General features: G+C 45.1%; 1 protein-coding gene across 1 annotated transcript; it reads right to left on the bottom strand.

Moving 5' to 3' along the window:
• Positions 1–457: 457 nt before the first annotated feature.
• Positions 458–27,351, bottom strand: UQCRFS1 (ubiquinol-cytochrome c reductase, Rieske iron-sulfur polypeptide 1). The gene is made up of 2 exons (XM_069607071.1): positions 27,002–27,351; positions 458–1,269 (listed from the first exon to the last, which is right to left on the bottom strand). The coding sequence occupies exons 1-2, from the start codon at positions 27,213–27,215 to the stop codon at positions 659–661; spliced, it is 825 nt and encodes a 274-aa protein (XP_069463172.1). The 5' UTR covers positions 27,216–27,351; the 3' UTR covers positions 458–658.
• Positions 27,352–27,945: the final 594 nt, after the last annotated feature.

Below are 27,945 nucleotides of genomic sequence, written 5' to 3' on the forward strand. Positions count from 1 at the left end.
AGCGGAATGAACCAATGGTTTAAATAAAATAACACTGACCTTTAGCTTTTTGAGTTCCACACATTGGGGTCCAAAAGTGCTGTACATACGTACAGGTATTCCTTCACAGTAGGAAGTCATAACTGTATCCAATAATTTAAACATTCGCATCGAGAACAAACCCCTCCCTTCCTTCCTCCAGGGTCCACCCCAAAAAAGCAAGTTAGTTTTCATTTGTTTGACATTTATTTTGCATTGAGATTTTGTCTGGCATTGAAAAACGAGTCAATTATCCTGAAACAATAAGGACACAGCACAGCAGTTAAATAAGTGATATTGTGAGGGATCATAAATATACAAAAAATAAATATTGTGCATTTATATTTTCATAAAGCATCCCGAAAAGTGACCCACCTCAATTACTCTGCACAAAACGTACAGGATTCTAAAACAATGTAAAGATAAGTGACAATCTGCATGTTTTGCTGATGCATTTATTAAAACTTACACCAGTGTATTAAAAGCATTACACATTCAATACAAGCTTAAAACAGGTTCCAAAGTTGCAAATGGCCAAATAAAGCCTGGAAGTTAATTGTAATTCTACAAGCATCCGGTGCAATGCAAGTGGAAACAGAACCTTAAATACATGGAATGGAGAGGCAATTCCTCCACTTATTTAACCAACTATTACAAGGTCGTCAGAGACAAATTCATAAAAGGGAACCTCAAGGTTATAAGGAGCAGGGCCTTTCCTGATCCTTCCCGATGCATCATAATGCGACCCATGGCAAGGACAGTAATAACCACCAAACTCGCCTGCATTTGCGATGGGCACACAACCAAGGTGAGTACAGACACCTATAAGTATAGCCCATTCTGGTTTTTGAACTCGGTCTAAATCATGCTGCGGGTCCCTTAACTCTGTCAAACTGACTTCAGCTTCCTGGTCAATTTCTTTTTGGGTTCTATGGCGAACAAAAAGGGGTTTTCCTCGCCACTTGAAAGCCATGTTCTTGCCCTCTGGAATATCAGACAACTTGATTTCGATCTTCGACATAGCCAGCACATCAGCAGAGGCACTCATGGTCATGACAAATTCTGTGACTATATTCTTGGCAGCATATGCTGTTGCAACAGCTGTTACTCCAGTAACCAGATAGGAGAACCCCCTTCGATTGTCCACACTGTCCTGAGAAGACTTTGTGCTGTTCTGTACATCACTCCGCCTGTAGTCTGAAAAGTCGGGCACAGTGACATCGCTGTGAGCAAAACGGACAGTGGATGGCCCTAAAAGAAGTAAAGAAAAGCTTAAGCAACCAACAGAAATATAACATACAATGTAAAACTAGTTGAAATAGGCTCTTGGTAGTTTAATGAATCCACGTGGGTGGGAGGGGTTTAGAGTCGTTTGTCCAATCTTTAAAGAGTACAGGGCACTTTGAAGCAAATAATGTGTATTCGACCAATTTGTACCACATAACAGACCTGTGAATTGGGGCCACAATACGTTGCAGTGACCTATACCCTCAACAATGGCACCTCAAGGACTGCAGAGGGATGCAGTTTGTTCAGGAACCCTTGAATAGCTGAAATGCTATTTTGTCAGGTGACAGGCAGTGACATTTGGAATTCGCTTTTCATCAAGACAGACGGTTTTGGGCATTTGGAAGGCGGCTACACAGGGTATGTACTGCCATCCCCATTGACATGCAACGTAAACCAGGATTTTAATGGATTAAACAATTATATACAAGACATTGATCGCAATTTATTGCATAAGAAATTTGCTGAATTACAATTAAACAAAGAAAATGTTATTTTACAAAGGAATACAAGATGCACCATCTCAAGCTCGAGATCCTACTCATCGGCACACCCACTCCCTCCTTCCCTGCAGCTCTCTGGCCTGCCTTTCTTGGCCCTCTTCCTGCTCCCACCTGCAAGGCAAAAAACCTCGGGGTCTTCTTCGACTCCTGTCCTCACATCTCTAAGAAGTCCCACTACCATCTGCACCACCTCAGAGGTATTCTTCCTTTCCTCACCTTCCCCCAGAAGCTCACCGTCTCCAGAGCCCTGGTTCTCTCTATGCTGGACTATTGTAACAGCCTCTATCTCTCTATGCTGGACTATTGTAACAGCCTCTATCTAAATATGCCTGCCTCTACTCTCCACCCTCTGCAACTTATCCAGAACAGGACTGCGAGACTTGTCCTTGGCCTCAAGCCCAGGTATCGTATCTCTCCAGGACTGAAATCTCTGCACTGGCTCCCAGTGGCTGCGAGGATTAAATTCAAAACCATCTGCATTGTCCACAAGGCCTTCTGGGGCTGGGGCCGAAATACCTTCAACTCGCTCTTCCTAAATATCTTCCTCCCCGAGCTCTTCGCTCATCCGCCTCCAACTCCCTCAGGGTCAGTCGCTTCACCAAGCAACGAGTTGGTGGTAGATCTCTCTCTTCGGCAGGGGCCTCCCTGAAACTTGAGGAGAACCATCTCTGGTTTCGGAAGCACCTCAAAACCTTCCTCTTTGCGTCTGCTTTCTCTCTTCCGCTCCCCTGCCGACTCCTAGCTGAAACTGCACTGGTTACATGGCCTCCCTCTCTGCTCACAGGCCCTGCCCTGCAAGTTGGTCAACTGCACTGCCTCCCTGGCAACCGCACACTTGGAAACTGTTGCTGTATCCCTACAGTCCCTCTACCTGCACTTACCTGGCCATTTATTCTGATCCTTCTATCCCATGTACCCCACTTTCCCCTCCCCCTCGCAACTTTTCCCCCCCTTCCCATGCACTTGCGTGATCTGAATGACACCTGGCCTAGTAGGATCGTTATCCGTCTTCCCCTGTTCCCCCTCCCTTGCCTCGCCGCACCTTGAAACACTTATGATATGGCATTTATAACGCACCTATACACATCAAGCAGTGACCAACATAGCCAGAATGCTCCCAGCTTGGCAAGTGATAAATCTGCATCCACTAAACAGTTCCGAAACCATGGAGTCCTTTAAAGGCCATCATTCCGTTGGGTTCAAATCAGTTGGAAAAAGTAGTTTAGCATAAGGGCAAAAAAAATAAATAAAAATATATATATAGTAAAATTATACACATCTACCTGTACACCCTTCACTACGAAGAGGGGCATGGGGTGGAGGTGTGTGGTGTGCTTGCCTCATTTTATCAAAATAAGGCAAATACTGGTACCGTCTCCATTTGGCACCTCTACACATTGCAAATGGTAGCAGGGCGTGGTAATTTGTAACAAATATTGAAGTGCATTCTTCAAATAATGGATAATTTGAGAGTAAAGGGACTGCCTAAAATTGGTCTCCAGAAAAAGGAGCGAGTGGAAGCGTGGACCTTTGCTGCTCTGAATTGTGTTTTTCTGCTGTGCCCACCTGGAGTCCATCTTCTCTTTCTACTGCAAGAGGGAGGTTCCAGGACTCTTAAGCCACCTAGACCCGCGGAGCGGAGTCGGTGCAGAGTCACTGGAGTCCCTGGAAGTCCACGGAAGTTCGCGGTGCGCTTCTAATATCTGCAGCACCAGCAATATAATACAACGATTCAAACTGTCTTGCAGGTAAAGCTGTGCTACTCGGCACTTTACTAGAACTTATTATATTTGGAAGCTACGCCACGTGGGGACTGCGGGGAAACCTTTGACCCACGTGATCGTTCACCAGACAGTCGCCAGTAAAATGCGAGGAAACATTTAACGGATAACACTTTAAACGTGCGAAACTACCGGACATAAAGTCCTTGCTCTCTTGCAGTGTTCAAGGAGCCTTTTTTTTTTTTTTTCTGCCTCTCTCTTCCCAGACCTACGTCCAACAGTTACATAAATTTCAGACACCGCGAGGGGACTGCGGGGAAACCTTCCTTTGACCCTCGCGACCCAGTTTATTGGTACCTCTCCCCCTTGAAACCTTGCCCTCGTCTTGACACCAGATTGCTTTTCCCCAACCCAAATTAGCTTCATTCAAGTTAAATCTTGCAACTGTAACCTTACCGCTCCCGATTCATCTTTTCCCAGCATTTTCCATTGGCGGACGGACTCCCCTACCGCCCTCGCTGCTCCCGGACCGCTGTGGCTGCAAGCACGGCGGGTGCCTCCCGGTGCCGCGCATCTCCCTTAGGCCGTTTTGGTGCCCCGCTGCGTGTGTGAAGGGTCTGATTGACGGATCCGTCAGCGGTTGTCCCCGCGTTAAGTGCGGGGTGCGTGCAGGGCCCCGTGGCACCCATTGTTTTTGCGGCTTCTCTTCCCTGTGCGGGAAATCAACCAATTTCGGCGGCTTCCTGGCATTGAGGAGGCCCCGCCCATGAATAAACGGCTAGATTCTGCTATGTTAGCGAACCAGGGAGCCTCAACAAACCAGCCCCCTAGTGGTCAAGCTGGTACACTGCGGATGCAAACAAGACAGCAATCTGGCAAATTACACTCAATGCAATGTTCAAATAAAACTAATCAAAACATCAACCAAAACATTTCACTTATGTCTAATGAAAATATCTGCCTCATATCAAAAACAATTCTTAGAGAAACCACCACGTATATGAAGACGTCAGACGCCCTTCAACAAACCTCTACTTCAGATACCATATCTGACCCAGCAATTACTGACGATATCTCCTCTGTGGTATCCACCACATCACAGACAACTGTGCCACAGTTACCTAAATTAATATCACCAATAGATCTTGAATTTCAATACACAGAAGTCACGCCTCGGACAATCCAATTGGAGAAGAATGACGTTCTGTGTCCTGACCCAACTAGCACTCACCAACCACAGAATCCTGATAACTCTATTCTTTCCAACCTACAACACTCCACTATTCTTCAACCAAAAGTAACTCTACTATCTAGTCACCAAGCTGACCCTCAACTTAGTGCAACTCCCTCACAAACTCGGGAAGACCAAAAAGATAGAGCAAAACTGGCCAAAGCAAAATGGAAATCCCTGCATGAACGCAGAACAAAATCAGAACGGCACGATTTGCTCCCACAAGCAGTCTCGAAGCAACAACTGCAGCGTTTGTCGCTAGACTTAACGGAGATTGAAGCCCTAATGGAGCTTCAAGAAAACAAAAGGAAGACCTCTAAAAACACTTGGGACCGACTGCAAACTTCAAATAGTGATCGCTGCGGACCATTTACAAGTGCTAAAACACATCAAACAACAAGCACACCATTGCCGGTCATGAATGCAAGCATGCAACCACTACGGCAGTCTAAATGCGAGAATATATTCTCCACATCTGATCCCTACCAACCTCTTCCTGTGCCAAACCCACCCCAACACCAAGAGTCGATCCCTACGACGATGGTGGATCTTCAAAATATGTTGGTAACAGTTTGCACTCAAGCTCTAATTCCGTACATGAAACTACAAGAAGCACAGGCAGATACAGCACGGGATCATGCCTCAATCCTAGCCTCAATCTACTCGAAACAAAAAATCCAAGAGGTACTAATGATTAAAATAGAAGGCCGGATTCAAGCGGAGGCTGAAACCAGTGCCTCCTGGCAACAAAGGCTAGCTGATATAGCACAAAAGGAAAGAATCGAAAAAGCACATATCACTGATGCACTGATACAACTGATGCATACTAACATAGCTAATTCTGCACCAAATGTAGCCCCCCAGCGAGATACGAAATATAGTCCAAAAAATATGGCAACACAAACGGACCAGCACAATCAACACCATCATGAGACAGCTACGCGCTTTTCCTCGGAATTAAACAATAGAGGAAGCACCGTTGATTGCTTAATTGACTTAACCATCAATCCAAAAGATTCAATAAGAGAGCCAGCTAATTGTTCAGAAGTACTTGCTGACTGTGCCGTAAAAACGAAGGCCTCCTACAGTATCTTTGATCCAACGCGGCCACACATCAGCGCCAATTCCAGTCATCCGAAATCAAAGAAACAATACAAACAGCATCAAAAAGGCTCACAAGCTTTCTTACGCAATCTCAATTTCCCAGCAAATCATACTACTAAACTATCAAGACTCATACCGCAACAGACTCTGACCCGACCTATCATCGAACCGGATCCAACAATCAGGAATCTGCAGCAACAGCAAATGCTGACAATTCCACCAAGTATTTCTAGTGAAGCTGACATACCTAAAATAGACCAAGCTGAGACAGAACTTTTACTAAATTTATCTACATACTCAAGCAATCATAACGAAGTTAGCACTCAAGAAGAGCTCCAATCCGATGTATCTGCCCAACTCACCATCGATCACTATGAACGGACACAGTCAGACCTCCAATCCATGACAAACCCTGTTGATGAGACCTTCGGAGATTCTGACTTTCAAGTCCCTACCATTGATTTGGATGGTTCTGCCATCTCGCAAACTTCATTAGATTTTTCAATTCTTAACCAACCGATGCCCGCCATCTTGAAACTTCCTTCTTTAATCAACCCAAGAGAGAAATCTTCAAAAAACAGACTCCAACTCGCAAGAATTGATACTCAATATGACAATTTAATCCTTAATAGGACAAATACCTTGCGTCTCTTTCACGCCATTCCAGCACTGACTAAAGTTACTACGAAAGACATACACCTAATCGAATTCATAGATCACAAAAAACTTGATAAAATTGCGATTGAATGTGCTACACTGAAGATTCTGCGCTTGATTGAAGCCCATACCGAAGATCTCCGCACGTTGGGTTTTCATCTCAGCGTCACAGATATGACAAACGGCTCTAACCTTGAACAAGAGATTGATGAAATGAGTAATACAACAATATATTCTTCATTTAGCTCCAGTGACAGTCATTATTTAGCAAACCGGCCCGCCTCTCACGCGCGATCAATAAACCTTGTGAAGAAGTCTACCCTTTATCATAGACACCAGTCGACAAAGGACCGACAGCCAATATGGAGAGACATGAGCTACATATCCACATCTATAAACATGAGCGTCCAAGAATCTACTTAGCAACGACCGGATCAACACTCAAACTCTTTGACAATTTGCTCATGGAACACCCGCGGTCACCTTCATCTGTACCAATCTGTGAGACCCGAACTAACAAACTCTGATATAATTTGTCTCCAGGAAACATGGCTACATCAAAAACCAGTAAGTGATGGATACACTGCTTATATGAATCCAGCGATTTGCCGGCAAAAAGGACGCCCTTCCGCTGGCCTTCTAACTTTCATCAAAATGGGCTCCCATCTTAATGTAGTAGAAGCGCAAGACATCTCTCCGTGGATCCAGAGACTCATTATACAACAAGAGAGGACTCCGGAGAAGAACTCTACACAAGACCTTTCGATACCTGGCCACAAGCAATATATGGGCATCTTCAATCTATATTGGAATCCCAATAAAATGTGAAGACCTCTTTTTAGATTCTTTCTTGACAGCAATGGACGAAGACTCATTGAAATATCCTGGAACTATATTTATCCTATGCGGCGACTTGAATATCCACCTTTTTTCCTCGAACGGCGAAGAGCTACCCGACCACTTGCTAGAACCTCGTGCTCGGCGATGGTCTAAAGAAATGACAGATCGAAATATGATGCGGCTTGATGCCTTTAATGCATCTTCTAACTGATTTTCCCCAACGTGGTCACGCGGTACTAGCTCTGGGATCATCGACTACATCTATCGTTCACGGAGCATCAAAGAGCCCATACGCCGGATGGAAAATATTGCCACAAAGGATAGCGACCACTATATTTTGATTAGATCATGGTCCAACAGCAAAGAACCTCCACTGCGACTTCAATTGCCTGAATTGGAAGCTAATTCTAGGGCAACAAGACTGAAATTATCACAATCTGAAATAAAATCCCTCCCAGACAAATTCACCAGCACAACGATGATAGATGAATCCAAACTAAATTATGAATGGATACTACAAAATTTCCATCATTCTCCAACAGCTGGACTCCAACCGAGAAAACAACATCATCATGCATACAGCCGCATGATAGCTCTAAGGAAAAAAGCCCTAAGAACTCAGATCAGGCTACTGAAGAAACTACCAAATCCAACCAAGGACATTCAGATTAAACACCTAAAACAAAGTCCTAAGAATTGGTTGAAAAACGCTAAGATGACACTGGAACAAAATGACGCAGAGTCCATGTTAAGAGCTATGGGGACGCGAAATACACGAGATCTTTGGAAACTGTTGAATGAAACAACCACTACAGCTGACCACATGATCTCCGAGGTCCCTGAAACAAGCTGGATTATCCATTACAACCAGCTATATCAAAAGCGCCCCGTGAACAACTGCGACGAATCAGCACCCTGACAACCAGACTGGACGTTCGAGTGGAATCTTCCGGATATAAACGATGCAATACGCCATCTAAATGTATCTCGGGCCCCCGGCCCAGATGGCTTATCTAATGCCATTATTAAAAAGAATCCCGACACATGGGCAGCTTTCTGCAGCCATCTATTTGTACTGATAAATCGCACCAAAAAAATCCCTGTGTCATGGCAAAGAGCGACAATAATCCCCATCTATAAGCAAGGACCAACTGAGAACCCTTCAAACTATAGGCCCATTGCGCTTTTGGACCCATTAGGCAAAGTTTTCGCAAACATCCTTCTCTTGAAACTGAACCAATGGGCCACCGCAGCAAACAGACACGCCATTCGTCAAACTGGTTTCGTAAAAAATGTCGGGACCAATATCAATTTACTCATCTTAAACCTACTTAAACACGAAACCATCAGATCCAACACCCCGACCTACGCGGCCTTCATCGACCTCCATCTCGCCTTTGATAAAATCAATAGAAACATCTTATGGGAAAAATTGTCAAAATGGGGTTGCCCAGACAACATACTGGAACCAATAAAACTGCTATATTCATCTACACAAGTGCAGATCCGTTTGAGCAAGAGTGGTCTTATCACACAACCGATCAAAACCTGGCATGGACTCAAACAAGGCTGCCCACTGGCTGCAGCCTTGTACAATTTGTATACATCAGATTTTGAAGAGACTATAGCTACTCCACAAATGAATCCGCCAAAACTAAACCAATTCCAATGATTCTTTATGCCGATGATATTGCAATCTTTGCCAAAACACCGAGAGGTCTGCAGACTGCCCTGAATAACCTCCAAAAATACATGGACACAAATCAGTTGGAAATAAACACCAGGAAAACTAAGATCATGTCGTTAACCACACAAAAGGGCCCCTTTCAGAAAACACCATCATTTTTTCTACAGAAGGAAAAAATTGAGCAAGTGCAAACAATTAAATATCTAGGGGTCTGGCTCAATAAATCCTCAGTTGAACAACCATGGATTGACCATCTGAAAAGCAAAGCCCATTCTCTAGCGCGTCAGGGCTTAATACTACATAAAAAATTTGGGAAATATTCAATGAATCCAGTCATAATCTTTTATAAACAAAAAGTTGTTCCCATTTTAACATACGGCGGAGAGTCATTGATAAACCTATCAATAACCGTATGGGACCAACTGGAGCGAATCTTTTGGACAAAGGTCTTAGCCATCCCAAAATGTATTCCAACATCTAGAATCCGATTTGAACTAGGCCTCCAATCCCTACACACGGTGGAAACAACTAGATCTTCTCAGGAAAATAAACAACAATGAGAAGATTCCCGCCTTGAATATTCTTCGTCCAATCGATGGAAACATCAATGCAATGGCTCTGAACAAATGGAAGGTATTCCTTAACCAAGAAAGGATAAGATATGATATATCACTTGAAACCCTACTCTGTAGACCCCAAAGAGCCAAAATTCAAATTGAAAGATTCGATTGGATATCAACAATAAATGAAAAAAATGGATATAAACTTACGTTAAATTGTACCACCGAAGTTAGAGCCCTAAATGTGATCCCTCGCTATCTGAAGCCATTTCCCGACCGTCTTATTAGAGACACCTTCATGAGGCTGCGTCTCAATATACTCCCAACACAACAAATCCTTGCGATACGAGCGCAGAAAACCCTCCGACATCAAATATGCAGGTATTGCAAGGAAGATGACACTATCGAAACTTTGCATCATTTACTAATGCAATGCCCAGCCTTAGCAGACAAGCGCCTTGCAGTTGCTATACTCTATATGCAATCCAACAAACCTATGGACCCTAAAGAACGATGGGCACACATTTTATCTGGCAATAATATTTCTATGACAACTGCGGTTATCCGCTTCTGGCAAACAATCCAGACACACGTAATACCTGATCATGGACAATCGCTTTATCTTGGATAAATGCAGACTATCTTGTTAAACTTTTGTGTGACCTAATGTAATGAGATTTTCTTGGATAAATGTAAGGTTTAAAGTGATAAACCATATGCATTTTAATAAAAAAAAAAAAGGAAATGGGATTTCTGCCTGTGGATTAGACCACCGACTGCTACAGATTTATTAAACTCATACTTGGAGGCAGATCGTCGTAAAAAACAGGGCACTCGGGGCACACAGTGTAAAAATTAAGCATGACTAAACTACCACAGCATGCAAGCAGAAGGCTTTAAACTGTGCGTTGTCGGTCCGGTCCTGCATTACAGTACAGCAGGAACAACACCTAACCTTACAATTAGAAGTCGGACATAAGTCAAAGAAAGATTAGGCGCTGTAAAAGCTTTCTACTGTGCTGATGAGAGATGAACCTACTGAAGAATGGAGGTTTACACCTGTGAGAGACAAGCCCAAAAAACACCTTTTAAACCACTAGCTACTACAAAATGAAACGAGCACTAGTAAAGCCAAATGGATTAAATTTGAAAATGTGGAGAGTGTAGACCATCCACTGGCTTAAAAGCAAAGTGGAAGCGTCGTAAGTATTAAGTCCGTATTTGCGTTTTTTATTGCTCCAATCGTTACCTATCATGTATGCTCGATATATCAGCCACGTCTCAAATGCATAACAAGGATTGGCTTCCACTTGTAATCTAGTGTCATATTTCAACACATGGCGGCTTAGAAGGGGCCTAGTGAACAAAGTTGAATGAACGGACAGTATCACGCTACCGGGTTATTAGCTTTTGTAATGCTTTTTGGAAGCAATTACACCAGGCATGTTAAGGAGTTCTGAACCTTTTGTTCTGGAAAATGTCAATTTATATTGTTATATACCATTATCTGAGAAGATGAAATATTTCTATGAAAAACATTGAAAATCTACCCAAGCATGGCTCGAAATGAAGATTCAATGAGCAGGAGCTAAAACCAACTCCTGGTGTTGTGCATCAGGTAGGAGCTACCAAAGGGGAACCCAAAGACTACACCACTCACTGCAATTGTAAACTCAATACGAGTACTTTCCGTTTGCCAATTATGTAGGACCCATTAGTGTGTCACACAGAATTCTTTATTAACACTCATGGCATAGTGTTGGCACCAGTGGGCCTGGAAGCTAATGGTAGCTGCACTTTACAAGATAAACTGGCTCTACTAGACTAAAAGCAGGAGCTGAACAGTTCCAAGCAATTGCACGGGAGGGGATCTCTGCCCAAGCTACAGGTCCCGAGTTCATGCAAGCAAAACACTGCCAATAGTCCAATTCAATAGCAGCATGGGCGAGGCACCATAAAGTGCACCTGCAAAACCTACATTGACTTGATTTCACGCTAGATATACAATTATATGATAATGGCACTATACACAAGTGTTTCAAGACGCGACGAGGCAAGGAAGGGGGAACAAAGGGGAGGACAGAACAATGATCCTACTAGGCCAGGTGTCATTCAGATCGCCCAAGTGCAGGGGGGCGGGAAATAAGTGCAGTACATGGGATAATTGAATAAATTAGATAAATAAAAACGGCCACTGATGGCAGTGCCAGTTAAGTGCAGATATAAGGGCTGGTAGGGGGACTGTAGGGATACAGAAAACAGTCACCCGGTGCAGGGGGTCCCAGGGAGGCAGTGATGGAGGGCAACTGGTGGGGCCAGAGAATCAAAGGGTGGCCAGGTGACCAGTGCAGTTTGTGCCAGGAGTTCATCAGGGCACAAGGGGTTGGGGGGGGGGGGCAGCGGGGGGGGAGAAAGCAGAGGCAAAGAGGAAGGAATGGTTGCATACTCCCAGACAGGGGCAGATCGAACTCGGGTGAACCAGAGCCCAAAAGGGGAACACTCCAGCATGAATGGATTGAAGGGAAATTATACAAGCCTTTACTCAAGCAAACAGATGCACCAGTCAAAGAGCATATCAAAAACCTACCCTGTGACAAGTCAGGGTCTCCTTACCCACCACCGAATGCCAGACAGCCGACCACTCGCCCACTGGAAAATAGCAAGAAGGGGCACAGACAGGATAGCCAGCAGACAGAACGCTGCAGCTTTGAATGTGGGCTTCTGCTAATTGTTAGAGGCTGGATTCGAAGCTCCTGATCGGCTGTCAAAAGGGCCATGTTCATGAACGATACATAAGTGGCCTATGGTGAATAGAAAAAGAATACCAATATGACCCACAAGCCTAGAACTTTCTAGTGGCAGCAACCACTGTGTAGGAAGGGAAACACAAACATCCATCCACCCCAGCCCCCAATGAAAATGCGCAACAAGACTATTTTGCAATAGCACAAGCGCACTGGCAGCAAGAGAACATAGGAAATATAAAGGATCTCAAGGAGCAAGGGTGTGCTACCAGGGCAGATTTCATACTGGCCCAAAGGGTGACGGATGGTATGCCATGCTTCAGCCCAGTGAAACAGTGGCTGTGTTGATGGAGCAGGGTCCAGTGAAGTAACGAGTAGAGTATTAGGAGAGTGCGGGTTGAAACCCCAGTGTCTCCAAAAGGGACAGGGAGAAGGGAGTGAAATAGCGAACTTGCGATGGCCTTGAACGGGCAGCCTTCAGCAACCACCCGACGCATATACATTTTATTTAACTATAGAAATATAATGGAAATATAATGGACTGTAGTTTGTCCTGTTCATTGGAGGGTGGGTGAAAGCATACCTGTCACACGATAGACATTGCAACAGTAACCAAGCTTCTGGATGCTGTGCCTCGTTTTGGAATGCTTGCGAGCATAAACTGATTAAAAGTACTCCCTTTACAGGTCAAGTCATTTAGGAGTATGCACAGCATTACATATGCACCTAAAGCATCTCTGCCCACAGCACCGCCAATCAGCACGGATAGTGGAAACAAAACGTCAACATATAAATTAAGCTGGTTAAGTGTGTGGTCCAGCAGGTTTTAAATAACTAGAAGAACAAGTTACTTATGCCTGGTAACGTTTCCTTTGATTGGATGTTCCTGCCACGTTTTCCTGAACCTTTTTTTCCCCCAGACAGAGGGCGATGTGCATCGATACAGTCAACTCAATGGCTTCCAGCCTCGAGTCGGCGTCCTCGGCGGTATATAATGGCACGTGCAGCACCAATTAGCTTCACTTCTGTTTTTACGCCTTCCTCACGCAGAGCTACCAGCCTCAGTGAGCGCTGGACAGTATTAGAGCGCAAGTGTAATGCTGAAAATTCAACAGAGGGGTAGGTTGGGAGGGGCGATGAGGAATAACGTGGGAGGAACATCCAATCGAAAGAACGTTACCAGGGGTAAGTAACTTGTTACTTGAACGGATTGTGTCCTCCCACGCATTCCTCATCTTGTGATAAACTAGCGATAGGTTTTGGAGGAGGGAGTACGAATTTTCTGTTTCAAAAATCACCATGGATCAGATATAAGACAGCTTTTCTAAATCGCCCTTCCTGGCTATAGAATGAATCCAGGCAGTAATGTGTGGATGATAGTCCAAGAACGCACACATTTATCAGCATCCCCCTTTGAAGATTATAAGATGTTGCCATGCCCCTTGTGGAATGGGCTCTTAAATCCTTTCCGGGGATCTTTCCCAGCCACTTTGTAGCATTCTGAAAAAGACTGAATTATCCTTTTGGACAAAGTTTGCTTTGTGACTGGAAGACCAAGTTTGTGTCCAGTACACCCAATTAACAGCTGACCATGTCGATGTATCTTTGTCATCCGAGAAATGTAAAAGATCACGTTTCTGGGATTAAGCCTATACTCTTCCTTGCCAGAATGAGGGGGCATATAGAAAGTTGGAAGCACAAACTTTTGTGCCAAATGGAAATCTGACACAAAAGGTAGCCAGGGGATAACTATCCAAACAAAAAAACAAAAATTAAAAAAAAAGGGTAAATGGAGGATTACTAGATCTGGCCCGCAACTCAACTCACCCCGATGTGAACGCAACTAAGAGAATGGTTTTCAATGTTAGCAGTCTTAATGGACATGATGGCTCAAAGAGATTTTAATACCAGATTAAGATTCCAAACTACTGGGACTTCAAAAAGGGGTAGGAGGGAATACATTATTGAGCCCTTTAAGAAATTGTATGATCAATAGAACTTTAAATAGGATACCTCTTCCGAGGAGCGCTTATAGATTGAAAGCATAGCAAAGTATCCTTTAAAAAGGTCCTAATCTGGAGCCCCAGATAAGACAAATATAACAAAACAAAAAAAAAAAAAAAGACACCACCATAGTCGTACTGCACCGAAGGGTCCATATCCTTTTCCCTACACACCAGCTGCAGAATATGTTCCAACAACAGCAGTATAAGGCCTTCGTTGCTGGCCTTCTGGCCGAAAGCAAAATCTCCATTACGTCATCCGGGGGGTCCCAACCCTTATATCTCAACCTCTCAGAAACCATGAACGAAGGTTGAGTGTCTTGACATCTGCATGGAGAACAAGACGACCCTCTGGCGAGAGAAGGTCCTCTCTTTGTGGAAGACGAATTGGAGGGCAGATGACATGTCCAGAAGGTCCTCTAGGCTCAATCCAGAGCAATTAGGATAATTGATTTCCAAACCTTCTCAAACCTCCTGCTCACGTGAGGAATGATGGGGACTGGAGGAAACGTGTACAGTAGTGGACACTTCCAGTCCACTACGCACAGGTCTCCTAGAGCAGAACGGTATGCACTTCCGGTTGACACTGGAGCAGAACAAGTGTGATGCTGGAAATGCATTGAGGGACAGGGCCTCCCTGTCCTGTACTACTTTTTCATTTGTGTTCTGCACAGGAGGACATGTGGGACTCCTGCAGTGCAGCTCTTCCTCTTTTTGGTTGTGGTGAACAGACCGCTGGGATACCCTTATGGCACCCATGGGTGGGGGTACAACCCGGCACCCCCTAGTGTATGTTTTTGGGCACCCTTGTGTGGCCCACAGAGCAGAGGGATGAGCTGGTGGCAGCTCCATGCTGAATTTGACAGGTGCTCAGAGTATCCTCCATTTTGGGATATAGTTGATCCCCCCGATAGGAGACAAGATGGCCCCGTGGCCTCTTGCTTTCCATTATCTGTTACCTTGTTTTCCAGACCCGTCCCTTCCCCCTGACTGGCTGTTGGGTGGAAGTTCTATATAATGGTATGGGGGTAAAGGGGGGTGGGGGTTGTCCAGGCCAGAATGGCTGGAGCCTTCCCAATGACTATGTTGTGGGTACGCCCGTGGGGTGGGACCTGGGTGAATGGAGTGTGTGACCAATATACATTTCATGTTCTGGGTGTCTGGTTTCCGGTGTGTGACACAATGAGACAGCCCTGCCCAAAACTGGTATGAATGCAGTGTGGAGTGCTCAACGGCTGGGTACTTGTCCCAATCCACATTCCTTGTTGGAAGTGTCTGATGAAGAATGGCCTGAATGCACTGTGAGCCTGATTGGCGGCCTGCATGAATGAATCCCCTTCTGAATGATGCAGTATAAATGAGAGACAGTATATCTGGGGATGTCTCACTGATGGAAAATCGTTCAGCAGCCAAAAATTACTTATCCTTGAAGCCTGCGGGAAGAATAGTTGCTGCTTTCCTTCACCAATCTGAAAGCTGCTGTGTCAGTCAAGGACGGATCCAAGAGAGGACCTGGCTATGAGACCTCTTCCCGCGCTACGAGGGACCATTGGGGACCAGTTTACCTCCACAAAGACTCCCTGGAAGTCAGTCCTCGAAAGGCTGCCGACCGGAGATAGGGACCACTGAGGAATCTGAAGCGAAGCACACAGGCGTTGAAGTCCATCGCCTTCGATTACCATAATCGTCGACCAGAGTTGCAACGCTCCATTTCCTAAGACATTTGTATCCAGGACTCCCTTGATCATCACCGTCGACCGCTTTCTCAGTCAGGTCACTGACGAACTGAGGAGAATCCGCGGGTGGGATTCCCGCCACAGGAAGTCCTCAAAGATACGGACGAAGATCCGAAAGCCAGCCACGTTTGAGTCCCAATCCCCGACGCTAACTGATGATGGCCAGACGCCCTTGCTGGGCCTACGTTCTGCATTGATCTGCTTTGTGACAACAAACCATCATTGAGGTGCACCGCAGACCTCATTCGCAGGACGTCCATGGCAGATCCTTGACGAGCACTGCAAGGACTGAAGCTGCTGCCTCTGCAACGTTCACCCTGAGGAATCTCGACGATCCATGGCTCCTGCCTTAAGGGAGTTCACTCAACGACCGGTCGTCGAACTCTGCTAAACCAGGTACATTGGGTTAGTAAAAAAATGTTTAGAAGGAAAAAGACTGCTAAACAATATATGGACTGGGCTTGTTAATATAGCTTATTTACAGGTTGCCTAGGTGGGGGATCCTCACACACAACTGTGCCTAGTGATAGGGGCCCAGTATCAATTGTTCAACCACTTGTTTCCCTCAATGTCTGGTGTTGGGTTTGCATTGCTATCGATTTGTATTCCATTTGAAACTGTCAGTAGTTGGTGCATTTTAATGGAGTCAGAGTAATTATGGTACCCATAGAAAACGTACATTTATCATTATAGTGTTGCCCGAGCACAAAGTGTGTATGTAACTTGACCGTTATTTATAAATAACGGTCATCACCAACATAGTGTGTGACATTCCTTTGTGGGGGCTTGGGGACTACATTGTACTTAAGAACCAGCCTGCATCACCTCCAGAGAGCTTAAGCCTCGAATGCTCGTCCAACGTTACTAAATAGAGAATCTTGGCTGGGGTTCTCAGTGCTACTCTGCTATATAGAGAGCAGGAGTACAGATACACCCCCTCCAGTCTTTACAACAGGTCTACCTGAGGGGTTCCCAAAAGGTGAGGATCTCTTGAAGGACTTCCTAAGCCAGTTCCTTTGCCTGCTCAGAGGGTCCACTGCCATGTTCTCTCTGGCTAGGTGAACTGCTGATATGGAGACACTTTAATTTCCCATAACCAGAGCTGCATTGCCTCTGCACAGTGGTAGTGACTCTACACCGCCTCTCTTGTTACGGTACATGAACACTGTGTTGTCTGTCAATATCAGGACATTCTTTCCCTGTACAGAGGGCAGAAAGGCCTTCAGCGCTAATCTGTTAGCACTCAGCTCAAAAGGTTGTGTAGTTTGGATTCCGATGGAGACTAACGAGTGCTGACTGATAGTTTGTGTGGGCTCCCCACCCAGTGAGTGAGGCATCCGTAACTACTGTTATCTCCGGCCACGGTTGCCAAAAAGTTTCTCCGTTTAGATTATTGTCCTTGCAGGCCCACCACAGAAGCTCCTGTGCGACCCTGTTGGAACCTGAAGGAGTTCCTTCATCCTGCCCGAAAATTAAGACCACCGAGTCCTGAAGGCCCACGTAAGGGATCGCATGAGATGCTGGGCACTCTAGAATTTGATGACCAGAGCACACCTCAGGTGCTGAGGTCCCCAGTCTGTAGAGACTGGCAGGTAATGTTTATATGGGCTTGTAACCTGCCGAAAGCCCGCGGGCATCAGGGCACGGAGACACAGAAAGATTAACATCATAAAGCCCAAGGCATAAAATAACGGTATCGCAAGAATAAGTAATTGCTTTTCATGTTATAGATCATGTCACGCGAACTGCAATGTAATTTCAGAGAAGGTGAGCATGTTTATTCTTTGTACCAAGCTCCAGGACAGTACAGGAGCTATGCAGAGGAAAGCAGAGATCCAGGCTGACCCCAAAATACACTTTTAATGAGCACTTCTGGAAACTACAGATACGGGTGAGTGTGTGGGAGCTGGTCTGTCTTCCACTGTAAATATTGAGAGGGACGCAGGATGGCACTAAACAAGTTAGCTCTTTCTCTCTGATCCGTCATTGCTGGCACCTCTGTACCCCAGCATTTTTCAACTTCATAATTTGTTTGCTCACTTTTGCACCCTAAAAGGGTCTGTTTTTTGTTAACTTTGCTCTAATGTATCCACCGACCCTATAACTTTCTCTTGCCAATCTACCCTCATCACCTCTGAGAGGTTCTTCTTTCATCCATTTCTTTCTTACACATCTTGCCACCCAAGTCAATTGTCCAATTCTCCCCTCTTCACTATTGACCTTTGCTGAGCTCTATATTCCACTCAACTGCAATGCCCTTAAACACGATAGGCCTTCATGTGCGCATGCAAAAGGCTATTTCATCATGCATCTGAAAGGATGTGAAAGGCTGAGTGGGCACGTGTCTAATGCATGTGAAAGGTTACAGTTTGTGCCTGAAAAGCTATGCTGCATAAGAAAGGCTAGGTGTGCACATGTAAGGCTGAAGTCTGTGTGCATGTGACAGTCTGCATTGCTCATGCAAAGCTGCAGTACCATCGTATGTGTTGCTGTGTGTATTGTACATGTTACCATTGGGACACCATCTTAATTCATGACCGCACCAAAAGCTAAGATTGTGGCTAACCCATCTATTACCAGGTTCTATAGTCCTAACCAAGCATGCAAAGCATAGACTAGTCTTTTTTTTTAATGAATACCCACACTTGATGGGAACTTGATATGCATGCTGGCATTAAACTCATGACAAACAAACTTTGCTTTCCATTGAAAGTGGTCAGGTTTATAATTTAAGTGGCTGTGAATACATGAAGCCTCCTCTAATTTGCATATGTATTGACATCACTGGAAGTGATGTCCACAGAAAATGAGCGCATATGCAGCCTTGGACACTAAATGTGATGATGGTAAGTTACATTACAAAACGTTTTTTGATAAGTAAGCCAAGAGACAAATAACTTTGCTGTGCAGATTAAGTGGCATTATCAATATTATATATGAAGCAGTACCTTGAGTGAGCTTTTTTGTGTAGCATACACATGTCAACTGAATGGCTCGTGGGCACTTCTGCAAGATCAAATGATTTGCCAAGGATCACACGTTAGTTAATTGTGAAGCCGGGATTTGAGACCGCAACATAAGGCCCATAACCAAATGTCTTCCCAGCTTTAGCTGGGAAAAATAATACTGGTTTTGTAGAGATGCTTTGAAACTTACAAAAAATAAAAATAATAATCTTCATCCAAGCTGAAAAATATATAAACCCATGTTGAGAACACACTATGGTCAAAGCTTTAGCTACTAATTCTTGAATAGAAGACTACAAGAACGCAAAGTAATATTAAGCTAAAAAAAAATCCTATGAGTTTGGTAAATGTACGTTTAAGACGTGGGCACACAAGATATTGTACGATTAAGACCACCTTCTTGCAGTTATTGCTACTGCATATCAGGTGAAGGAAAAGTGTACGCTTGTCAGAAAATGGAGCGTGCCATTTAAAGGCTCCGACGATAGATGTGTGCGTTTATTTTATTTATTTTTCCATTTGGATAACGCACTTAGCCAAAGAGCATCAAGGCACCGTTGCATGACCAGTTACTCAGAAATGTACAGACATTGGGATAAGCACAATGTAATAGTTAATCAGGAAAAGTTACTGTAGCTTGGAAGTTCAGACCAGGTAAGGGCCTGTGTCCAGCATTCAGGCAAACAGTAGTGCTTTTAGAGTTTTTCGGAAAGTCGAATAGGAGAGTTCAGCATGTAGGGCGGGAGGCAGGAGGTTCCAGTGTTGGCAGCTGTGGCTGGGAAATTAGAGCCCCCAGCTTTGGTCCTCTTGAATTTAGGCGGAGTGATGCGGTTGGCGTAGGCAGCTCTGGGAATTGTTGACTATTTGCGAGGCACTAGTGGGAAGCCCTGTTGAATTTGCAAGGGTAGTGGCAGTCACATGTCCAACAAAAGGCATCCTCATTATAGCACCAGGGGTAAAACAAGTCTGCAAGATCCCTAGGTCCTCTGCTGCCATACAGGTGAAATATGTCTTGCATTGGCCCCGATTGAAAGTAAGGCTATACAAATTAGTTAATCATATACGTTGAATTGCTAATCGAAATTATTTTTATTTAGCAGTCTCGACTAATCAATTTTGCAAGACTAAAAGTATGCCTTGAAGCCAAGCTAACAATAATAATGAGGAGCTAACTGACTTTTCTGGTATAGCGATTTAGTGGAAGCTGAGTTTTCAGCAATTTCCTAACACTGATACGTTTTCCTCTTGCCGGAGAGTAGCCGGCAGCTTCTGCCAATGTTGTGCTGCATGCACTGGGAAGGATCTTCCCCGGCCTGAAGCGCGGATTGCACGTGGTACGTTAAGCAGGCCTAAATCTGCTGATCTTAAAGTCTCCCGGGAGTGTAGCTTGAAAATTGTTTATTAAAGTAACTAGGTACATCACCGAATAGGCACCTATGGACTTTTGACCGTTTTCAACTTTGAGTCAATGTAATGATTTTCTTCCTGCCGCTCTGTTTTTAATTCCCTTTACTATACGAACAGCATCATTTTCCATCACTTGGCATATCTCTATTTCTCTCTTGGTGGCTCCGTGCAGCAAGGCGTTGCCATAATCCAATCGGGACCATATAATCGCCTTAGCAATAGTGGCCGTATTTTCCTCATTGATGTATGGTCCGATAGCCCTCAGTAGGTGCAGGTCGTATGCATTATTTTTATGCCGTAATTAAGCTGTACCTTGGACCCTACTGAGGTTTCAACCATCATCCCGAGCTTTTTAACTTGGATCATTACTGGGATAATAGCATCTTTAATAACGAAAGCTTTGTATTCCTCGCCAAGTTTTGATCTGGCCTCCCGAGTTCCGAATATCATTAGTTCGGTCTTGATGTTGTTCATAGACATCCAGAGGTCTTATAGACCTCTTATTTTTGCACTGTCCATAGAGTAGTCACCATTTATTTTTAATATTAGTTGTGTACCATCGGCGTAAATCTTAAAGGATAAGCTGATGTGTTCGAATAAATCGCAGAGACTTCTCATGTAGAGATTAAACAATAAAAGGGGATAAACTAGCTCCCTGGGGGACTTCAAAGATAATGGGAGCCAACTGAGAATTTGTCCCGCTGGTGTACTCCGGCACGCTGATTCTTCAAAATAAATAAATAAAAAGAAGGACTACCATGCCTGGGCAATTGGAGAGCCACCTGCTATTTTGTCCAGCGCATGTTGTAATAGCTGGTGATCCACCAGGTCAAATGCAGAGATGTTCCAGGTCTTGTTTGGGAGAATGAGCCCTGATCAGCCAATCGACATGATAGGGTAAAACGACTCTTCCCACCCCATATCCTCTCCCGATACTCACTGCCACCACTGCCATCAACTTGGTGATTACTGCCAGGGTAAAGGTCAGTCAGAATGGCACTGACAACCGCAACCCTCAGCTATTTTCTGTGATGGATCAGCACGCGTCCTGAAGGTCCAATGACACCACCAATACTGAAGCTGGATGGCCTTAAAGTCTGAGAAAGGGTAACCATTTTAAACTGGTCCTTCCTGTAGAACTTGTTCAAGTTCAAAATTGTCTTAATCCTTCTTGGGGATTAGAAAATAGGGAGTGTGCAACCCTTTGTGCCTCTTTGGAATTTTGAAAGAATGGCTCACCGGTGGATGGTCCGGAGGCGTCTCAAGGTAAGGCAGTAACCCTGGGCTACGGTTTCTAATGCCCATGCATCTGAAGTAATTTCTCGACATTACTGTGGTTAAGGCCTCAGAGGTTTTGAGGCAGCTGAAACCGCGGCTGATGGTAAAGTAGTAGTTGCTTGGGCAGGCTTTGCACCTCTCCTTCGCCCACCACGAGGGAATCTTCTGACCCCTTTTACTAGTCAGTCCTCTCGCTCTTCCAACTGTGGAGAAGAAGCGAAAAGGACTGGACTCTCGATCCACTGAGATTAGAGGATTGTGGTTTTCTGATGGCGGCTCCAAGGGACTTGGCCTCTTGTCTTTGAAATCTACAGCTTCAACAGCTTTGCTGCCAAACAGCTGGGTGCCCGTCAAAGGGCATGGAGGAATATTCTAAAACCACGCAAGTATGGGTATCACTGCACTTTCTGCCATGGCTCCACTGATGTCTAGCTCTAGCTGAGTCCAATCCTGATAGCAGAGACTCGCACATAGCGAAGAAATTTCGGGAATATGGTCAGCCGCCATAGATGCACACTCCAACAGGGTGAATGTGAATTTTGCTAAAGCACAAATGGAATTTGCTGACATGAGCCCCATGCTTCCGGCAGAAAATACCTTTCTTGCTCAAAAGTCGACACGCTTATCCCCCATCCGTTGGGATGGTAGGGTATGCAGTCCGTTTTGAGGTAGACTGCGCTGCCTGAACTTCCTTCTCATACTTCCTTTTCATGTAGCTCTCCAGAAAAGGGTTATGGCAAATTGGGAGGTTCCAGAGTCTAACCCTGAGTTGAACAAAAACTCACCAAAAAACCTAGCTATCCGTCAATACACCTGAAAGTCTAGTTGTTCAGGCAGTGTTGCCCACAGAGCAGGGTATGGCTGGTGGCAGCGTCATGCCGATATGACAGGCATTCTGAATATTACATTTTGGGATACCATGGCTTTGTCACAGGAATAAGTGGATTCCTGATAAAAAGCAAGATGGCCCCAGGGGCCTCTTGGTTGCTATTGCCCGTTACCTTGTTCCCCCCCCCCTCCCAAGTCCTGGGAAGCCCTGACTCAGTCCCTTCCCGTGACTGGCTTGTGGGCCGAAGAACCATATATGGTACTGTGGGTAAGTCCAGGCCAGACTGGCTGGACCCTTCCCAGTGACTGTACTCTGCGAGTACACTCTTGGAGTGGGACCTGTGTGAATAGAGTGACCAAAATGCATTGTGTGTTATGGGCGCCTGGTTTCTGTGTGTGTGACACAATGAATGAGACAGCCCTGCCTGAAACCAACATGTGTGGTGTGCTGAAAGGCTGGGGCCTTTTTATGGTTGTCAAAGTGAACGGCCTGAATGCCTTTGAGCCAGATTGGCTGGCTGACTGCATGACAGCTCTTCTGTGCGATTGGCTGACTGAGCCTAGGCACAGATGTGTGTATCTGGGGACTTCTCGCTTATTTGTTCAGACGCTGCAGTCGAAACTTGAAGCTCTGCTGGAAGAAGACTGCTGCATTTCCTTTGAAGTAATATAAAAGCTGCCACAGACTGATCCGAGATAGGACCAGGCTACTTGGCTAAAAGACCTTCCCTCCGCTACGAGGGACCAGCGGGCAAAAACTGCTGTTCTTTACCAAGGAACCATGGAAGCCAGTTCCGCATATCGAACAGAGTTCAAAAGATTTCCGTGACCAATGGCAGCCAAGTCGAATCGTGTCACCAAGAAGCGGGGACACCTTGACGCTGTGACGCTCAGAGCCAAGAAGCTCTTGCCATTACAGAATTACCAGAGTACAAAGCGTGTTACTGATTATCTCTGAACCTTATTTTTTATAAAAAGAAGGGTCAGCACATCAAATAATGAGTGGACATTCCTTTGTGGGGGCTTGGGGACTCCCTGTACTAAGAACCAGCCGGCATCACCCAGAGATCTCAAACCTTAGTTGCTTGTCCATAGAAACCATATAGTAAACCTTGGCTGGGGTTCTCTGTGCCTCTACTCTGCCATATAGAGGGCAGAAGTACAGATACCCCCCACCCCTCCGATCTTTACACACGCCACCTTGCAGACATGTACTAGAGCCAGGGGAAAATATTTCAAGCTACTAGCCAGGTAAACAGACACACTCCACCCCCTGTTTTGCACATGCCCACAGCACACCATTTCTTACTTGCCTCACCGGTAGCGAGGAGTACAAATTGAGGCGTGCTAGAGACCATGGTGTATTTTGACCAGCATTATGTACAATGTCCTGAACGTGGAAATAAATACAAATTGTGTCAATTTTATTGAAGGGTGCATTTCCACCATTTTTACTGAATAGGCCCAGGCTGTGCGGTTAGTGAACTGCCTTTAAGCTTAATTACACTGCCGAGACGAAGATTAAATTGGACTTTTAGTTCTGCAGCATCCTAGAGAACCATATGTTGCCAAATATGCAGCAGGAGCCAACAGTACAAATATGCATCATTATCCAAGAATATGGCCCGATAAGCCTATACCAGGGGGAATGTAAGCTTGCAGTTGCAAACTGAGGTAAAGAACTGTGCCATTTATTGAATTAGGTTTGGTTTCTACCGCATCCTAGAGAGCCTTCGGACGGCCGAGTTTGTGGCGGGATGACCTGGCAGCACAAATATTAGCTATTATGCAAAGAAAAAGGCCTTGGTTGTACTCATGAAATCCTTCCGACAGGAGTTGAGCACACTACCAAATCATTGTTTCGTCCTTGGCATAGGAAGATGTGACAGTAACAAGGACAGGCTTTAACATGGGAGAGCAGGTTGCACGGGAGAGAATGGCCTTGTATCCAATTAGATGCTGAGGAGGGCAGATCTCGCTCCTTGCCGTCCACACTCCACAGGAGCGGGTCGTCTGCAGGGGATGCACATCAGAATGTAACCTGTCATTGTACTAACTGTTAGTAGGACTTCAGCTATACCAGTGGTTTGTAGATCCCATCAGTCTGTTCTAACTCAGGACCTTGGAAGGGTGGCAGAGCAGTCGGGCTTATCTTAAGAAGAAGATATGAGCTGTAGGCAAGTACACTGAACGCAGCTAGTAAAAGAAACACTTAAATGTATATTAAAATACATATTATATTTAAGCGAAATCACAAGTCTGTTAAATATTAAGCACAAAAAATAAATAAACCATCACACAGATTTACTTTTCAATACTTTAAAATAATCACTTTTTAGTTGGTAGTTGCTGAACGCATACAGGAGTGGACAGTTCCATCTGTGGAGATGTGCATGTGCCAAATGACAGCAGAGTACATGATGCGGTTGTTCAGCGCTAGTAAGAACCAACACCACCGAGTCAGTGGCAAACAACAGTCAGGGGGGCACGAAATTTCATTCCCAGTGACTAGTAGTAGCAGATATGTTTTTGGCAGAGAGCAACTTCCTATCCCTCAGAGCATTGCATACAAGAGGGTGGACAACGTGAAAGCAGAAGTGTGCAGGACGCTTGGTATTATCACTTTGAAAGCCTGCAGAATGCACCATTTACTCTATTCGGCTTCAGGTTCCAGACGGAGAAGGCATAAGGGGTAGATGTAAAGTCAATCACACGGCCCAATATGCATGTCCTCCTTTCCAAATTGCTGATCAAAATCAGGGACTCTAGGTCAGAAGTGCTAACCCCTTAAAGCCAAGAAGAGAATTGTACCGCCCGCAACCCCCCAACTTCCAGACTCAGAAACAAGTCCATTTTTTTTTGCATATTCATCTACAATCGATCAGATACAAAATTCAGCAAAGGAACGAAAAGATCTCATGCTTTGGGGGGCAGTTGTCCGGAGGTTGGATTGGTCTGGAGTATGGTTGAGCAGCTTGCAAGTGGATACAATCTGTGGTGTGAGCAGGATCAGTTGTGGTGGGGGGCAATTTGGTTAGAAGTGTGGGTGGGATGTTGGAGGGGTTCGGAGTAAAGTAACCATTAAGGGAATGACCGAGTTGAGGCGAGTGCAGGCCTGCGACGTTGCATACTTTTAGAAAGAGGTCTATAAACTATGAACACGGAGCGCTGAGGTGCGTGCTGCTGTGGTTGGATGCTATGGGCACATAGGTTGAAAATAGATAATGGCTGTGAAGCACGTTTCACTTCAATACAATTGGGGCATACAAGGCAGATGCACTCAATAGATGCTCCCTGACTGCAAGGACATGCCATCAGGTGCTCCTTGTGTCCTAGATACACAAAAACCAGGATAACAAAAAGGTGCACAACACACTGCAACAGTCCGCAGGCCCAAACGCAGCTAAATCTGCTGCTCCTGAACCAGTTGCAATCAATGAAAAAGCTGGTCCACAACTGGCCTAGGCCACGCTTGTTCAGCTTCAGTAAATGAACCGAGCTCCACAAAGCTTCTGTGGTCGTCGTGGCAACCACACAAGTGCCAAGAAGATCCCTGTCAAACGGTCCTTTCCTTTAACTACTGTCAGCAGTGCAGCGGGCGGGGTGGAGTATGCACCCTGAGGCATAATTGTATTGACTTACATTATGCAACTTGCAGAGGACACCCTTACACACAGATAAACATCCAGTTCTCCCTTTCAAATTCTGCAGTTCCAGAGCTTTGCAGTAGAGTTCTAGAACAAAAACACCATGCTTGTACAGTTAACCGAGGGGTCACGGAAGAAAAGGAGAGGGTAGAGACAAATAAAGTTACGAAAAGGCTCCTGTAACGGAGGCCTGCCTCTAAAGTATTGTGACGATTAATAATCAACACGTTACCCAATAGGCTAAATGTTACATTATGGATCATTCATCTAATGGTTTCAGTAAAGCAGGGCCACGTAGTCTAAAAACGCAAAAAACGAAGAAACGCAATAAAGACTGGGTACTAAAACAGAAAAGGTTTACGAAACGTAAATGGGCATAGAAAAAAGACAACCGGCCAGAACGATGCATATGGTGTTGGGTGGGTGCGTTTTCCTTAAGCAACATTTCCTCCTAGAGGGGTGCTGTGTGTGGGGGAGGGGGGGTACATCGCAGATCATACTATATATCGTTTATTACTACATTGAAACCAAGCTGTTTTAACTTCGTGTAATCTGGAGGTAATGAAAGGTTAAATATTGTCCAAAAGTCGTGTGCACGAAAAGCTACCCCTGCCCACCAGATCTCAAACCCCTCAGTACATAATTATTGTACTGCCCTTCGTCGCAGACAATGACAGCAATACAACTTCCAGATTTGTATTACTTCTGCCGTCGCCTCCATTCAAACATTCACAAACGCACCAATCCCCGTAATAACCCAGTTCAGCCGTTGCCTCCGTCTTACCATTTATGCTCACAGTGGCCCTGGGCGCACTCCCCGCAGCCTGTCCGCTAAGAGAATCTCTGGTCAGGAAAGGGCTCTTGATGTCAAGCCCCTGCAACTTCTCCGCCAGCAACGGAGCACCGGACACCAGTGGCTTTAGAGGACCGGCCACGACATGCGACGTTGCGGCCAGGTAGGGCAGAAATGCCCCAGAACGAGCGGCCAGTGACAACATGGCGACAATTCTGCCTGCCGGGAACTGAAGGTGAAGGGAAAAGGACAGCGCAGATATTTGACGTCACATAAAAGCGCAGCCTAGGATGGGAGGCTCATAGAGAGCCCAAGCTCTTTGACTGCAATAGAAGAAGGACTATTACGTGTTGGGCGATAGTACTTACACGCAGGAGTAGTCAGACGTGTATTGTGTTTAAGAAGAGAACTAGCAGTCACAATATGATAAGCACTTGATTGTGCTGTGTATTGGGATTTTTCAACTGATGTTCTGTTAAAGAGAGAACCGCGTGATGCAACAAGCAAACCACGTGATGGGGCGGGGGAAACGGACACACTGAAGGTTAAGGAAGCTGTAAGAAACCGGTGGTAGTCGTCCAAGTACAGTGTGACCTTCAAGTTCACTACCTTCATGCCAATCTTTCTCGTGCTAGTACTTTTGAGGAAAGAACTTAACAGCTGGCAAGTTTCACCGTATGCATATGTGAAGTTTATACGTTTTAAACGTACTTATGTGCATACCTGCCTACATTTGACAATCAAAATTCCTGAGATGTACTATGCCCCTCCCACACTCACACAAAACTCCACCCATTTTCACATGACTCCGCCCACATGTCAAAAAGGTAAACTCTGTTGTACAGTGACGTCAGAAATTTACAGTTTAAATTGAAATATGCACATTTCATTAAATTCTATGTCAAGACTCGGAGGCTCAGATTATGCTCTTACTT

The sequence above is a fragment of the Ambystoma mexicanum genome, chromosome 1p (assembly GCF_040938575.1).
Source record: "Ambystoma mexicanum isolate Mex_15411 chromosome 1p, UKY_AmexF1_1, whole genome shotgun sequence".
NCBI lineage: Eukaryota > Metazoa > Chordata > Amphibia > Caudata > Ambystomatidae > Ambystoma > Ambystoma mexicanum.

Excerpts from the sequence above, each read along its gene's own strand:
- UQCRFS1 (XM_069607071.1), bottom strand. The coding sequence starts at position 27,215 with ATGTTGTCACTGGCCGCTCGTTCTGGGGCATTTCTGCCCTACCTGGCC. Across the intron at positions 1,270-27,001 it reads GGCCACTGTGAGCATAAATG|GGCCATCCACTGTCCGTTTT; the intron begins GTAAGACGGAGG and ends TACTTCTTTTAG.